This window comes from Gorilla gorilla, chromosome 20 (genome assembly GCF_029281585.2).
Source record: "Gorilla gorilla gorilla isolate KB3781 chromosome 20, NHGRI_mGorGor1-v2.1_pri, whole genome shotgun sequence".
Taxonomy (NCBI): domain Eukaryota; kingdom Metazoa; phylum Chordata; class Mammalia; order Primates; family Hominidae; genus Gorilla; species Gorilla gorilla.
In genome coordinates, this window is record NC_073244.2 from 23671896 (window position 1) to 23687842 (window position 15947).

Genomic DNA, 15947 nt, shown 5'->3' on the forward strand with positions numbered 1-15947 from the left:
CCAGGCCCTGGCTGTGATGGGTGGGGCACAGGTGGGGCCAGTCTCCCTGTGGGAGCCATGTAACAGCAGACCAGAAGCTGTCCTCTGAGTTTCAGTCTCCCAAGGGAGCCACAGGGGAAAGAAGCAACCAGGAAGACCAACTACATGCAGGGGAGACAGCGTCAACCACTAGGCCACCACGATTGTCCTCAAGAAGGCCCTAGTCTGGGGAAGATAGCCCTGAGTCCAGTAAAAGAAGGCTGCACAGCAGAGTCTTAATAGCCAGGGAGGCTCAAGATCTCTTCTCGCAGGAAGGGCCATGTGGGTAGGGTTTTGTAGGAAAAGTAGGAGTTCAGCAGTCAGGCCTTGGACAGACATCCAGATCTCTGGCCTGGGGCCAAACAGCAGGACAGACACCATGGTCTCACTCAACCCTCAGATGTCCTGTGCATTGGATAAATGAGACCTTGCTGTCCAGTTTGACTGGAGTAGACATGGACCCACTCGCTCACAGGACACCATGGAGAGACCCTGACCAAATGCAAAACCCAGTGCAGCCTTCAACGAGAACCTGGTGTCCTCTCCATCCCGCCCCTGCCTCAGTTCCCTTCTGGGAACGTGCCCACAAGAAACCCTCACTGACTCCACAGGAGGGGCCTAATCTCTCGTCTTCCAAGGCTTTCTTCAAGATGGACATGGGGAGACTAGGGAGCATTTTGGCAAACTGGGGCTGCTTAAGAGCTGAGCACTGGCCCAGCAGGCAGCGTGACAGACTTGACTTCTTCCCTTGCTGTTTTCAGGAGGGCATCTTTCTTTTTTTTCTTTTTTTTTTGAGACAGTCTCCCTCTGTTGCCCAGACTGGAGTGCAGTGGTGGGATCTCAGCTCACTGCAACCTCCGCCTTCCAGGTTCAAGTGATTCTCGTGCCTCAGCCTCCCGAGTAGCTGGGATTACAGGCTCCTGCCACCACGCCTGGCTACAGAAGGACATCAGTGAGAGGTGCCACCCCCACCACCATTCGGGCCCTTTCTCTCTGCCCCCCTACAGCTCTGGTGCTGAATTCCACAGGTGCCTTTCCCACCACAGAGCTGTGCCACAGACTCCCGAGGCTGGGACGGGAGAGTCCCTGGTACCCCACATGATTCCATATCAACCCAGTGAAGCCCACATTTCAAAGTCTTGGCCTTGTAGGTCCCTGACTCCCAAACGTCAATCTCTGAAACAGATTTTTAGTTCCATGTGAGAAAAAAAACTGAAGTCAGATTGACTCAGGCACAAAAGCGGGGAGACTGAGTTCACAGAACTTAAAACACCCAAGGGTTTCAGGTATGGCTTGATCCTGGGGCTCCAAAGGCATCTTGGGAAATTCATCTTCCATCCTTGGCTCTGCTTTAGATTCTCCCAGTTCCAAATCCCACCGTGGAATCTCACTGGCTAGTTTGGCATCCCAGGCCCTCCATAAACCAGTCGCTGTGGCCCAGGGAATGGTGATCTCTGATTGGCTCGCTTTACATCATGTGACAGGACTGGCCCCAGAGGTTTCTCCCAAGGACATTGAAGCCCAAACAAGATTAAGGGCCCGGCAGCTCATGCCTATAATCACACCACTTTGGGAGGCCAAGGCAGGTGGATCACCTGTCAGGAGTTCGAGACCAGCCTGGCCAACATGGCAAAACCCCTCTAGTTAAGGTACAAAAATCAGCTGAACGTGGTGGTGCGCACCTGTAATCCCAACTACTCAGGAGGCTGAGGCAGGAGAATTGCTCGAACTCGGGAGGCAGAGGTTGCACTGAGCCAAGATTGCACCATTGCACTCCAGCCCAGGTGAAAGAGCGAAACTCCATCTCAAAAAAAAAAAAAAAAAAGATTTAAGGTTGACCAAAAGAAAATAAGTGAGGCTAGGCACGGTGGCTCACGCTTGTAATCCACTTTTGGAGGCCTCAGGTGCATCACCTGAGGTCAGGAGTTCGAGACCAACCTGGTCAACATGGTGAAACCCCATCTCTACCAAAAATAAAATTAGCCGGGCATCGTGGTGGGTGCCTGTAGTTCCAGCTACTGGGGGGGCTGAGGCAGGAGAATCGCTTGAACCTGTGAGGCGGAGGTTACAGTGAGCCAAGATCGCACCACTGCACTCCAGCCTGGGTGACGAAGTAGGACTCCGTCTCAAAAATAAAAAATAAAAATAAAGACCAGGGAGGCTGTGCAGGTAGGAAATGTCTTTATTATTGGCCTTGAGTCATCACGTAGTGTCTGACATAGGTTACGTGTCCAGAGGATCTGCCTGGCACACGCTAGCTACCCCTGCCCACTGGAGCAGCCCCTCTGGCCGACGCCAGGCCTTTGTCCATCATGCCAGGGAAGCCAACCCCACCATCCCACAAGTTCATGCTTGGGGTGCTGAGGAACAAGGCTGTCCTAGGATTGGACCCTCCATCCTGGACAGGGGTCCTGGGGAGGATGAGGCTGAGGCCTGGATGATCAGTCTCTTTTTGGTTTCATGATCATTTAAAAAACAGAAAAGACAAACATTTCACAGTCTTTAAAAAATAGAAGTCTGAGGAGAGAAGCCAGAGTCCTGGGCCCCGGGAGGCCCCTCGAGGACTCAGCATTCCCTGTCCCTTGAGGTCTGTCTGCAGGCCTGGCCACAGCACACGTGGCCCCGTCATGGTCACTGGCCCGAGCCGTAGGGCCAGTTGAAGGTACTCCCCGACAGCAGCATGTCTCTGATCAGTGTCTCAATGGGCGTCTTCCCCACCAGACGCATGAAGAACAGCTGGGAGATGAGGGAGGCAGGGACCGCGCGCAGGGCGGGGAGCCGCAGCAGCAGGCGCCCGAAGCGCTGGGGCTGGGACGGGTACTGCGCCCGCACATACTCGGTGAGGGCCACCTGCGCCTTCTCCTGCAGGCTCTCAACGTGGGCCGGGTCTGAGAGGCCACAGGCGTCTAGGGGGACAAAGGCAAGTCAGACAGGTGGGAGGCAGCTAGAGAACACAGAGCCCACAGGGGTGACTAGGGGACACCACTCGCCACTGTGGGTAAGAACAGGGGGCCAGGCATGATGGCTCACGGCCACAGTCCCAGCACTTTGGGAGGCCAAGGCAGAAGCATCATTTAAGGCCAGGATTTGAGACCAGCCAGGGCAACATAGTATGATCCCTTCTCTGCAAAAACAAATTAGCTGGGGCTGGGCACAGTAGCTCACGCCTGTAATCCCCGCACTTCGGGAGGCTGAGGCAGGTGGATCACTTGAGGTCAGGAGTTCAAGACCAGCCTGGCCAACATGATGATATTCCGTCTCTACTAAAAATAAGAATAATTAGCCAGGCATGGTAGTGCGTGCCTGCAGTTCCAGCTACTCGGAAGGCTAATGGGAGGATCGCTTGAGCCTGGGAGGTGGAGGTTGCAGTGAGCCAAGATCGTGCCACTGCACTCCAGCCTGGCAACAGAGGGAGACCCTGTCTCAAAACAAATAAAAAATAAAAATTAGTCCAGTGTGATGGCACACGCCTGTAGTCCCAGCTCCTCAGGAGGCTGAGGTGGGAGGATCTCTTGAGCCCAGGAGTTTGAGGCTACAGTGATCCCTGATCATAGCACAGCCTGGGCGACAGAGTAATAAGACCCTGTCTCAAACAAAACAAAACAAAACAAAACAAAAAACGACCCTGGGATGCAAATGGGACTATCTAAGACCGTGTCGATCCTCCAGAGATAGTGAGGTGTTCTCATCTAACCAGTGACACAGGGGTGCAGGCAGTGATGTTTCAAGGGTGGCTGGCACCCAACTCATGCCTTTGGCAGGGAGACAGGTTCTAATTTTTTTTTTCTTTAAGATGGAGTCTCACACTGTCGCCCAGGCTGAAGTGTAGTGGCACGATCTCACTGCAACCTCCGCCTCCGGGTTCAAGTGATTCTCCTGCCGCAGCCTCACAAGTAGCTGGCATTACAGGCACACTCCACCACGCCTAGCTAATTTTTGTATTTTTAGTAGAGACGGGTTTTGCTGTGTTGGCCAGGCTGGTCTTGAACTCCTGACCTCAAGCAATCTCCCCACCTCGGCCTCCCAAAGTGCTGGGATTACAGGGCCACCAGCCAGGCCAAGGAGATGGGTTCTAAGGAAGCTCGCAGGGAAGGTGGGGCTGGGAAGGGAATTTGATGAGGAAGACAGAGCCCAGAAGGGCCTGCGGTGTGAGAGAATGTGGCAGCCTCTAGAGAGAGACCCAAGATGGGAAGCCAAGAAGAAATCTGGGAAGGCCAGGCGCGGTGGCTCACACCTGTAATCCCAGCACTTTCGGAGGCTGAGGCGGGCAGATCATGAGGTCAGGAGTTCGAGATCAGCCTGACCAACGTGATGAAACCCCGTCTCTACTAAAAACACAAAAATTAGCCGGGCGTGGTGACGCGCACCTGTAATCCCAGCTACTCAGGAGGCTGAGGCAGGAGAATAGCTTGAACCAGGGAGGCGGAGGTTGCAGTGAGCCGAGATTGTGCTACTGCACTCCAGCCTGGGCGACGGAGTGAGACTCCGTCTCAAAAAAAAAAAAAAAAATCTTCTGGGGAAAACAATAAATAAAGCCATATTTATTGATTTTTGAGACGCGGTCTCACTCTGTTGCGCAGGCTGAAGTGCAGTGGGAAAATCAGAGCTCACTGGAGCCTCGAACTCCTGGGCTCAAGTGGTTCTCCCAACTCTGCTTCCCAAAGTGCGGTGATTACAGGCCTGAGCCACCTTGCAGGCCCAAAACCATATTTATCAAATGAAAGCCACCTCCCAGAGTAGCCTGGATCTGGTTCCTAGCCCCAAAGATACCTCTGATGGGATCTAGAGGCTTCCAGTAGGTTAAAGAACTCCCAGGAGACAGGCTGGAGAGATCTTTGTCTAAAGGCATGGTGGCTTATGCCTGTAATCCTAGCACTTTGGGTGGCTGAGGCAGGACTGCTTGCGCCCAAAAGCTCAAGACCAGCCTAGGCAACACGGTGAGACCACGTCTCTACAGAAAACTTTTTAAAAGAAATTAGCCGGGAATGGTGGTGCACGCCTGTGGTCCCAGCTACTCAAGAGGCTGAGGTGGGAGGGAGGATTGCTTGAGCCCTGGAGATCAAGGCTGCAGTGAACCATGTTCGGACAACTGCACTCCAGCCTGGGTGACAGGGTGAGACCCAGTCTCAAAAAATAGAAATACAAATACAAAAATAAAGTGGAAAAAAAAAAGCTGGCTGTACCGCCAGTCGCTGGAATACGATGCGCTACCACTGCTAGATAGCTGATGGTTAAGAAAGTTCTGGGGTTGCCCCGCCCCTCAACGGGAGGGGCCTCCGAGCCACGCCCCTACCCAGATCCCTACAACCCTGGCTACCCGGAGGTTGCCCTGGGAGCCCAGTGGGGGCCTGAGGGGGCCAGAACCAGGGGGTCAGGACCTTCCCTCCCACGTCCCCCCAACCTTGTGCTATCAGTGGTCACTAAGCGTGAAGAGCCCTTTGGTGAGGGAGTAGGGGTCTCAGGGAGCCTGGGAACAGGAAGAGGGTTCTGGGGTCTGGGCCCTGGTCCTGGCCCAGCCTTGGGTCTGGGGTCCGGGGTTCAGAGTTCTCCGAGAGTCCTGGGATCACGGAGTGGGGGTGTCACAGTGTCACACTGCTTCCATCACCCCTCTACAGCCACCCATGAGCGTTCACTCACGGCTCGTGCAGGGCGCCAGGCCTAGGGAGCGAGCGGGGCGCTATGGGGGCCGGAGTCTGGGTCCAGGCCGCCCTCCTCCTAACCTCCCTTGGGTCCCCCAATCCCGCGGCCCCCCTTTGGAGCGTGGCTCACCGGGCGTGAAGAGCGCGATGGCCTTGAGGCAGCCATACTCGGCCGAGTCGACCTGCAGGCGGCCCAGCTTGTCCACCTGCTCCTGGAAGGCGCGCACCTGGTCCATGAAGGCCACGGCGCGCTCGGCGGCCATAGGCGCGGCGTGGAGGCCGGCGGCGGCCAGTAGCGGCGCCGTGTGCAGGGGCAGCGCCGCCTGCGCCGCGTTCAGCACGAAGAGCTCGCTCCAGCTCAGGCGCAGCAGCGCCACCTGGTCGGCCACCGGCAGCTCGGGAAAGAAGGGCGCGTGGCGCGCCCACTCCACGGTGCTGAAGAGCAGCCGCGCCGCCAGCTCGCACACGTTGTCGATGCCCAGCACCGCGCCCGCCGCGCCGCCCCCTGCGCCGAAGCGTCCGGCCGCCGCAGGGTAGGGCTCAGCGCGCAGCAGCTGCGCGATCAGTTCGGACACCGGCTGCCCCGGGAAGAGGTCTCCGCCGCTCGCCACTGCCGCCAGCGCCGAGCCCGGGGGGCTGCCCGAGGAGGCGGCCACGGCACCAGGCAGCGAGTGCGGGATGCGGCCGCGCTGCACCGCTGCGGGAGGCGGGGACAGGAGGGACATGGGGGCGGGAGGGGAGGCGGGGGGGGGGGCGGGCAGCAGGAAACGGGGGAGGGACAGGAGATGGGGGAGGGGAGGGCGGGGCACAGAAGGCCGGGAGGAGTGGAGATTGGAGAGACAGGAAGGGAAGCGAGGGGTACAGAGAGAGGAGAGGGCCGGAAGAGGGGGGAAGGAATGAGGGGCCAAGTAGGTGCCCATAGAGACATGGGGTGGGGGGCAGGTGGGGGGAGGGCAGGTAGGGAAGGACAAGGCAGGAAAAGTAGGGAGAATAACGGGGAAGGGAGACAAAAGTCATCAAGGGGTCACTCAGGCCCTCCCCTCCAAAGCCCCCAGGCCCAGCCTTTCCCAGAATGCCCAACCCCACCCCATGGGCGCCAGGCTGGTTAGAAAGTAGGAGTCCAGGAGTCCCTGTCTAGGTCCAGCCACCACCCCCCACCCCCAGCTCCTGGGGACAAGGAGGAGTATCTAACAAACCTTTTGGAGCCTCCTAACAGATAGTCATGGGGTTCCCAGAGCTGAGGATGGGCCATGGAGGACTTGGGGACCCTGGCCAGCTTGGTCCCCAAAGCAAGAGATCAATACCCACCCAGCACTGGCTCTCTCCTATGGAACAGGGATCATTTCTCTACCTTCCATCCCCCTCCCCACCAGATGGTGACCCCTGAGGGCCGGTCTGGGTCCCTGCAGAGGCTACAGTGCAGGGAAGGGTTGGGGGGGACCTACAGTAGGGAGGGGTCCCAGGGGGCCCGCCATAGGTCCTCAGTAAACATTAGCCGCCATCAGTAGCCTTGCTTATGAAGCGGGGAGGCCCTGCTGCTGGCTTGGGCACGTCTGCAGTGACCAGGTGGGTGAGAAAAGGGAAACTGAGGCATGAAGAGGAAGCGGGTTGGCCATGTGCCTGCCTGGCTTGTGCCGGGGTGGGCGGGATGGCAGGGCTGACTGGGCTGGTTGCCAGCAGACTAATTAATGAGCTTTAATGAGCTGGCATGCCCCATCTCATCACCTCCGTGAACTCCAGGTCAACTCTGTGTAGAGCAAACACCGGAGGGGAACGCGAGCAGAAGCCGGGGGCGAACAGAGCTGAGCGGAGAAGCCAGGGCATGGGTTGAAGCCCGCTCCAAGGGGTCCCTGAGTCTGAGTCAACTGTCAAATGGGGATAGGTGGATGGGGCCCAAAAGTGGTTCCCCGGTCCTCCAGGAAGCTTCCTCCCCCTTTGTTCACTGGGTTGTGAGCAACCACCACTCCCTCACATGGCCACATTCCCACCCCAGGGCCTTTGAACTTTTTCTTTTTCTTTTTTCCCTCCCTTCCTTCCTTCTTTCCTTTCCTTTCTTCCTCTCTCTCTCTCTTTTTGAGATAGAGTTCTGCTCTGTCACCAGGCTGGAGTGCAGTGGCACGATCTCAGCTCACTGCAGCCTCCAACTCCGGGGTTCGAGTGATTCTCCTGCCTCAGCCTCCCAAGTAGCTGGGATTAGAGGCACCTGCCACCACGCCTGGCTAATTTTTGTATTTTTAGTAGAGACGGGGTTTCACCATGTTGGCCAGGATGGTCTCAATCTCCTGACCTCGTGATCCGCCCGCCTCGGCCTCCCAAAGTGCTGGGATTACAGGCGCGAGCCCCCACGCCCGGCCGGCCTTTGCACTTTCTGTTCACTCTTCCTCAAACCCTTCCCCAGCTCTTCAGCCCAGACTGTGGAGGTTCAAATCCCAATCACAACTCTGTTGCTCTCTGACAAATGGCCTCGCCAATCTGCTGTGTGCCTCAGTTTCCTCATCTGTAAAATGTAGACAGTGGCTCCCATTTGCAAGCCTAGCACTTTGGGAGGCTGAGGCAGGAAGATCGCTTGAGCCCAGGAGTTTGAGACCAGCCTGGGCAACATAGCGAGACCCCGTCTCTACAAAAAATTAAGAAATTAGCCCAGCATGGTAGCGAACACCTGTAATCTCAGCTACTCAGGAGGCTGAGGTGGGAGAATCACTTCAACCCAGGAGTTTAAGGCTGCAGTGAGCTATGATCGCACCACTGCACTCCAGACAGAGTGAGAGCCCGTCTCAAAAACGATGTCACCAATCACTGAATTAAATGAGAATCTATACCTTAAAATAATGCCTGCCACACAGGAAAGGTAATTATATGGTAATTCAAGTCAAGGACCATTTATTGAACACCTACTGTGTACCAAGCCCTGGTCTAGGCGCTGGGGAACAAGACAGACAAAAATACCTGCCCACAGGGAATGGACATTCTGGGTGTAAGCAAATTACAGAACAAGACAGGTGGCGTCAAATACAGGGGGATCAGGAGGGCTTCCCTGAGGAGGTGATGTTTGAGCAAACCTTGAAGGCAAGGTTAGGGAGGGAGCCATGTATGGACCTGGAAAAAGTGCACTCCAGGCAGAGGGAAGAGCCCGTGCAAAGGCCCGAGGCAGGTGTGCTTAAAGCATGAGCTGTCATCATAAATATTTCCACCCGAGGCTTTTGGAGACTTCTGGCGAGGCTGTTTGCTCTGAGGCCATGACTTGAGATATATGAGGATTTTAGGTAAAATAGACAAGTAGAGGCAAAATCCATGTTATGGGGGCAGGGACAAGAAAGTTACCCCCAAACTTAAAAGGGCCACAGGGAGTGATCAGTTTTAAAAGCAAGCCCCTCAGCTGCCTCTCTCAGCTTCTCCCACCAAGGCCTAGACCAAAAAACAACAGTTTTAGGCCAAGTATGGTGGCTCATTCCTGTAATCCCAGTAGTTTGGGAGGCCAAGGTGGGAGGATCGCTTCAAGCTAGGAGTTCGAGACCAGCCTGGGCAACATAGTGGGACTCTGTCTCTAGAAAATAAAAAAAGCTGCCGGGTGGGGTGGCTCATGCCTATAATCCGAGCACTTTGGGAGGCTGAGGCGAGCGGATCACCTGGGGTCAGGAGTTGGAGACTCCAGCCTGGCCAACATGGTGAAACACCATCTCTATTAAAAATACAAAAATTAGGCCAGGCGCGGTGTCTCACGCCTGTAATCCCAACACTTTGGGAGGCCAAGGCGGGCAGATCACGAGATCAGGAGATCGAGACCATCCTGGCCAACATAGTGAAACTCCATCTCTATTAAAAATACAAAAATTAGCTGGGCGTGGTGGCATGTGCCTGTAATCCCAGCTACTGAGGAGGCTGAGGCAGGAGAATCGCTTGAACCTGGGAGTCAGAGGTTGCAGTGAGCCGAGATGGCGCCACAGCACTCCAGCCTGGCAACAGAGCGAGACTCTGTCTCAAAAACAAAACAAAACAAAACAAAATACAAAAATTAGCTGGGCGTGCCAGGCGCGGTGGCTTACGCCTGTAATCCCAGCACTTTGGGAGGCTGAGGCAGGCAGATCACGAGGTCAGGAGATCGAGACCATCCTGGCTAACATGGTGAAACCCCGTCTCTACTAAAAATACAAAAATATCCGGGCGAGATGGCAGGCGCCTGTCGTCCCAGCTACTCAGGAGGCTGAGGCAGGAGAATGGTGTGAACCCAGGGGGGCGGAGCCTGCAGTGAGCCGAGATCATGCCACTGCACTCCAGCCTGGACGACAGAGCAAGGCTCCGTCTCAGAAAAAAAAAAAAAAATTGGCTGGGCGTGTTGGCCCGTATCTGTAGTCCCAGCTACTCGGGAGGCTGAGGCAGGACAATCACTTGAACCCGGGAGGCGGAGGCTGCAGTGAGCTGAGATCACACCACTGCACTGCAGCCTGGAAGATGGAGCAAGACTCCATCTCAAATAAAAATAAAAATAAAAATAAAAATAAATAAAGAAAATAAGGAAAAAAAAACTTCAAAGCAGGGGAGGCTCAGGTTAGACATTAGAAAGAACTGCCAGCCTGGCCCACGACACAGTCCCCAGAGGACCCTGAAACCCAGCACAGGAGATCTTGTCCAATAGGCTAGATTCTATTCCTGAACCCCAGAAATCCATGCAGAAATCTCTGGGTTCTACTTGAATTCTAAGGGGGTTTGGCAGAGTTCTAGGCCCAGTGGCCCAGAATACGCCCATCCACCCGGGTCCCCTGAGCAGAGACAGCTGGGCCTCACTCTTGCTCCCAGCGCCCCGGGTCAGAAGAAAGGGTAAGCTGCCCTTTGCCTTAATTGGGCAGAGTTCCTGCCTTGGGCAAACAAAAAGCATGGGTGAAGGGTGGAGGAGAAGCAAATCAAATAAAGAAAAAAATCCTTGTTCAGAATGCGGTGGCCGCGCTAGCAGACAAGAGGTCACCAAGGTGTCAGGGCCAGGGAACTGGCCTCTGAGGCTGGAGTCGGGGGTAATTGGGGAAGGCAGCTCCTGCAAGAGACTGGGGCTGGGGAAAGTCCCTTGTGGGGCGTCCCTGGCCTCTTCAGCTCCACGGCAGCAACCAGGGGGCCACGGATCGTAATTGGATTCCTCCAGCCTAGGGCCAGACTGCAGCCCACAGGATCAAGGGATCAGTGGTAATGAGGTTAGCAGGCGCTGGCCCCCACCCTGTGAGGCACCCAGACCCCTGTGAAAGGGAGGGGTGAAAGGGAGGGGAAAAAGGGGAGGAAGAAGCTGTTTGTTCACCCCGGCTCCAGCGGCTGTGTTCGTCCCCAGTGTGTCCCCAGCACGTACTCACCCTCCTTCCTCATGCCCACCCGGAAGCACTTCTTGAGACGGCAGTACTGGCACTGGTTCCGGTGGTGCTGGTCGATCTGGCAGTCACGGTTGGACCTGGGGGCACACAGAAGCCAGGGCTCCCTGAGACCCCCATATCCTCCTCCCCGAACCAGCCTATGAGCCGCCTTTGGAGGCTGCCCCTCAGAAATACTAGTAGGGGCCCTCTAGACTGGGGAGGTAGCCCCAAAGGGGTACAGGAGCTCAGCTTGCAGGTCTGCAAACCAGACAGGATAACCCGGATGAGTGGTGATGGATGAAGAGGAATCTGTGGAAAAGCAGATGAACACCCCAGGGAGGGCACATTGGCATGGGTTTTGAAGGATGAATAGGAGTTCTCCAGGTGAATGGCGGGGTGATCCCAGAGAGAGGGTTACAGCCAGAGCAAAAGGGTTGAAATACACAAATATGGAGGCCTACAGAGTTTCATTTTATTTGGTCACTGTCAGGCTGAGCTGGGTCATTGTCCCCAAAATGATGTGAAGGCAGAGAGGACATGGTCAGAGAGCTGGACTTTGTGAATTAACTAGGGGTCAGGCCAGGGGCTAGTGGTCTATGGGGTCATAGCATTGTGGGGCCCCAGCATTATCACCCGCACAATGCCCACACCAAGGAATGAGGAAGTAAACAAAGTCACTCTGGTCCTCTGCCCTGAAGGCCCCACACCTACGCGCTTCGGAGAGGACCACCCAACCCCTATGCAAGCTGGAGATTTTCCTGGTCAGCCCTCAGTGAATGCCGCTGCCTCTTGCAGGGATGAGACAGGTGGCCCCACCCTGAGAGGTGGTGAGCTCCCCGTCCTGGGTCAGCCCCAAGCAGGAAGGTCCAGGCCTTATTCTTCAAATGTCCCCAGAACCTTCTCCCCTTGGCCTCTGCCCTTGGACTCCCCTGGTCTCTTGCCACCAGGAGCTGGGGGCTCTCCAAGGCCTGGGCCTGGAGCAACTACCCCTGGGGTTCCAGCTGGACACCCAGGGGACACACAGAGACAGTCACAGAGTAGAACCATCACTTAAGGGAATTAAACAGATGCATCTCTGCAGTGGCTCACACCTGTAATCCCAGCACTTTGGGAGGCGGGGGAGGGTGGATCACCTGAGGTCAGTTCAAGACCAGCCTGAACAACATAGAGAAAACCCGTCTCTACTAAAAATACAAAAATGAGCTGGGCGTGGTGGCGCATGCCTGTAATCCCAGCTACTTGGGAGGCTGAGGAAGGAGAATTGCTTGAACCCGGGAGGCAGAGGTTGCAGTGAGTTGAGATCACGCCATTGCACTCCAGCCTGGGCAACAAGAGTGAAACTCCGTCTCAAAAACAAAACAAAACAAAACAAAACAAAACAAAACAGATGAATCTCAGCTGCAGATACCCAGCCCTGCCCCTCAGGTGGCGACTGCCCCACTGAGGCTCGGTTTCCTCATCTGAAAATGGTAGGTCAGATATTGCCCTATCATATGGGATGAACTGGGTCAGAGGGGTTCACAGGGGACAGTGCCAAGACCCAGACCCCAGCCGGAGAACCCAACTTAGGAAAGCTGAGGATCTGCGCCCACTCCCCCGTACCCCCCCTCCGCCACTGCCTGGGTCCTGCAGCACCAGCCACTGAGCCCCTGGGAAGAGGCCCCACTAGGGCAGAGGGAGCTCAGGCAGAACCAGAACAAAGCCCAGCGGCTGGGTGGTGGGAGGATCCAGGGCAGCCGGGTGGAAACGGCCTGGCCTGGGGCGGCCCTGCAGGCAGGCAGAGGCCCAGCTCAGGGGCCCCTGACCTCAGGGGAGGCCCTGAACCTTCAGTCTCAACTTCCCCAGCTGTGGAATTGGGACAGATCCATCCCTCCAAGGAGGGAAACAGTTAAGTTCTTCCTGTTATCCCACCTAAAGAGTGCAAGCTTTTTTGCCCAACCCCATGGCCCAACTCGGCTTCCTCCCTGGGCTTCTGGCCTCCAGTCCAATTTGATCAGAGCCCTCCCCTGCTCACACACCCTCTATGGCTCCCCATTACCCTCAGCCAGCATTTCAGGCCCACCTAGCTCTGACTTCTCCCATGGCTGCACAGTCCCCTCTTACAGCACAGCTCCCCTAGCCTGCCACTAAGTGTTTTGTCTGGACTGCATTCTGGCATGCCCCTGTGGCCTTTCTTCCACCTGCCAACTCCATGCTTCAAGTCTCATGTCCCCTAGCCTCCTCCAGGCAGCCCTCTCTGACCTCCAGGCAGAGCCTCTGCTCTGTCCCTGGGACCCCAGATCCCACAGACTTGGGGCATCTGTCTCACTGTGTCTCCTCCAGACTGGGGGCTTCTCAGGAGCTAGACTTGGAGCTGGGGTCTCTCTGGAGGGGCTGGCATCAAACTACCCAGGCTGGGCCCCAGCGAGACCCTGCTAAATCCATTGGAAGCTCAGAATGGAATGGTGATTTCACCAGGTCACACATCTCACACAGCACAAACCTGCCAGCTCCAAGCAAGGCCCCCCCCACCCGAAATTGGTGCTCCCTGACACCACCCTCAGGAAGCTCCTGGGACCCCAAAACTGCCTGAGCCCCCCTCCCTTACCCTCCCTAAAGACATGACCAGAGAGCAGGCGGTTTTCCAGCAGCAAGAATGAGGCCAAAGTCTAGTGGCCCACTTTGTGCTGGAGGAGGGAGCAAGGCAGCTCTGCCACACATGGCCACACCAGGCCAGCCCTGACCCGGGACCTGGGGCCAAACTCCACCCTCGGGTACCTGGGGCCCTATTTGGTGGCCTCAGCCAACAAGCCTTCCATCAGCCGTTCTCCCTGGGGACACCCCGATCCGAACTCAGCGGTCCCCACCCTAGCCCCACAGTTCCCCCACAGTGCCCCCAACTCGGGCAGGGTCCCTCCATGTCCAACGCAAAGCAGGCACCAGGACCTCTCTCTGGGCCTTTGGGCCTCTGTTTTGCGCAGCTGGGAACTGAGACCGTCTAGACGGGCTCCACAGAGACCCTGCATGTTCCTGGGGTGCAGAGTAGGGGCTTATAAACGGACAGATCGGATGCTCGCCCGGGAACGGTGAGAAAAGAACTCCCGGGCTGGACAACCCCGATCGCTTTCCCTGGGGACCTTCCGCCAGAACAGCTAGCAAGGCCACGCCCTGCCAGAGAGGTCTCCGACCTGGGACAGCCCAGGGCTCCTGCTCGGAAACGTTTCACTCCCTGCCTGTCTCAGAGACACCCAAAGTTTGAGGGATTTTTCCAGGAGCCCCAGGTCTGCACCCACCCCTGGGGGAGGGGGACGTTTCAGTCAATTCCGGTGGCCCTGCCGGCCTTCCAGTGGCGATTTCCGGTGACCCAAGGCCCAGAGTGAGCCCAGAGGGGTTCCCCGAGATGGGCAAGCCCAGCTCCCACCCCCACCCCCACCGCTGGGCCCCTCATGCGAAGAAGGCCGCCCCGTGCCACCCCAGCCTCCCTCCGTCTGCCGCCTCCGTAGCCACAGCGACTTTGGAAGTGATATTTGACCCCAAGGGCGCGCCGTATCGATCCGCGCGGCCGCAGACAATGGCCCCTGGACGCTGCGAGCTCCACGGTCCAAGTTCCACGTTCGATTCCCTCGAGGGCATCCCGCGCGCCGGGATCCCCGAGAACGGGTGCCCTGGGGTTGGGTTACCACCCCTGACAGCACCCCTACCCCCACCCCAGCGCGGAGATGACCCCTCCCCAGAGAAAAAGCGGAGGGAAGGAGAAGCAAGTAACTAGGGCAAAAGCCTCCAGGGACCACCTGATGGTGGGGGAACCTGCAACGATGTAGCGCCGACTGTATACACAATCCCAGCCATGGAATGCGGGAGGAGGGTGCTGTGCCCCTATCTCAGAGGGGGCAGTGGAGGCCCAGGGAAGGTCAGCGCCAGGCCCAAGGTGACCGAGCAGGTCAGAGGCCCGCCCCAGGTCGGGGCGGGGTGCACGGCGGCGGCGCGCGGATGGGGGGCTCACCGGCAGGTGTAGCTGAGGTTGCGGCGGATGCTCCGCTTGAAAAAGCTCTTGCAGCCCTCGCAGGTGAAGACACCGTAATGCTTGCCGCTCGACTTGTCCCCGCACACCACGCAGTCCACCTGCAGCCCCGGCCGCTCCTCGTCGCCCGGCTCGGCGTCGCTGGCGGCACCGGGGGGCGAGGCCGAGTCGTCCTCGGCCGCGCGCGGGTAGCCGCCCGCCTTGTCCACGCCGTTCGTGTCGCCGCCGGGGCCGCCCCAGCCGCCGGTCACCATGGCCATAGCCCCAGGGCAGCGGGGCCGGGGCGCCCCCACCGCGCTATTCCCTCCGGGCACCCCTCTCGGCCCGGGGGACCCTACGCGGCGCGCATTCGGCCCCGGCGCGCGGGGGGCACGGGCTGCACCCCCCAAAAAAGTTTTGCAGCAACTTCCTGCGGCCGGTCCTCGCGCCCGGGCGGAACTGGTCGGGCCGGTTCCAGGCCAACTTTCCCACGCGTGCGCGGGGCCGGGCCCGGGGCCGGGAGGGGCGCGCTAGAGGCGCGGGCCGGGGGCCCAGAGGACTCGCGTCCCGCCGCCCTGGGGCCCCGGCGGGGGCGCGCGGGCCATGGCCCGGCCCGAGCCGCGCAGGGGGCGTCCTCTGGCCTGGCCGCCGCTCGCCCGGGGGCTGCGGCCAACTCAGCGGGCCGCCATCCGAGCGCGGGAGGCCGGGGGGAAAGTTTGGCCGCAAGTTGCGCGGCCGCCCGTGGCGGGGGGGGAGGGGCGGCGGGTGCGTGCCGGGGCTGATCGCCGCGCCCCCTGGGTCCCCCGGCGCCCGCGGCTGCCGCTCCGGGCCTGCAGGGCCGCTGGGCCGGCGCCTCTGGAGCTGCCGCCCCCGCTGCGGCCGCTCCTGCCTGGCCTGGGCCTGCGCCTGGGCCCAAGCCTCGCTCTCGCCGCCGCCACCGCCACCGACCCCGCGCGCCGGCCTCGCGCTGCGGCCGGTTTG

The 15947-nt window shown here is 58.3% G+C and overlaps 1 protein-coding gene across 1 annotated transcript; it reads right to left on the reverse strand.

Annotated features, from left to right (window-relative positions):
• Nucleotides 1-2180: 2180 nt before the first annotated feature.
• Nucleotides 2181-15947, reverse strand: NR2F6 (nuclear receptor subfamily 2 group F member 6). Its single transcript, XM_031004055.3, has 4 exons — nucleotides 14970-15947; nucleotides 10991-11085; nucleotides 5788-6354; nucleotides 2181-2924 (listed from the first exon to the last, which is right to left on the reverse strand). The coding sequence occupies exons 1-4, from the start codon at nucleotides 15245-15247 to the stop codon at nucleotides 2650-2652; spliced, it is 1215 nt and encodes a 404-aa protein (XP_030859915.1). The 5' UTR covers nucleotides 15248-15947; the 3' UTR covers nucleotides 2181-2649.

Bases quoted from the DNA above. Each gene is read 5' to 3' on its own strand.
- NR2F6 (XM_031004055.3), bottom strand. From the start codon at position 15,247: ATGGCCATGGTGACCGGCGGCTGGGGCGGCCCCGGCGGCGACACGAAC. The intron at 11,086-14,969 runs GTGAGCCCCCCA...GTGTGCCCCCAG, and splicing joins AACCTCAGCTACACCTGCCG to GTCCAACCGTGACTGCCAGA. The intron at 6,355-10,990 runs GTGAGTACGTGC...CGCCTCCCGCAG, and splicing joins GGTGGGCATGAGGAAGGAGG to CGGTGCAGCGCGGCCGCATC.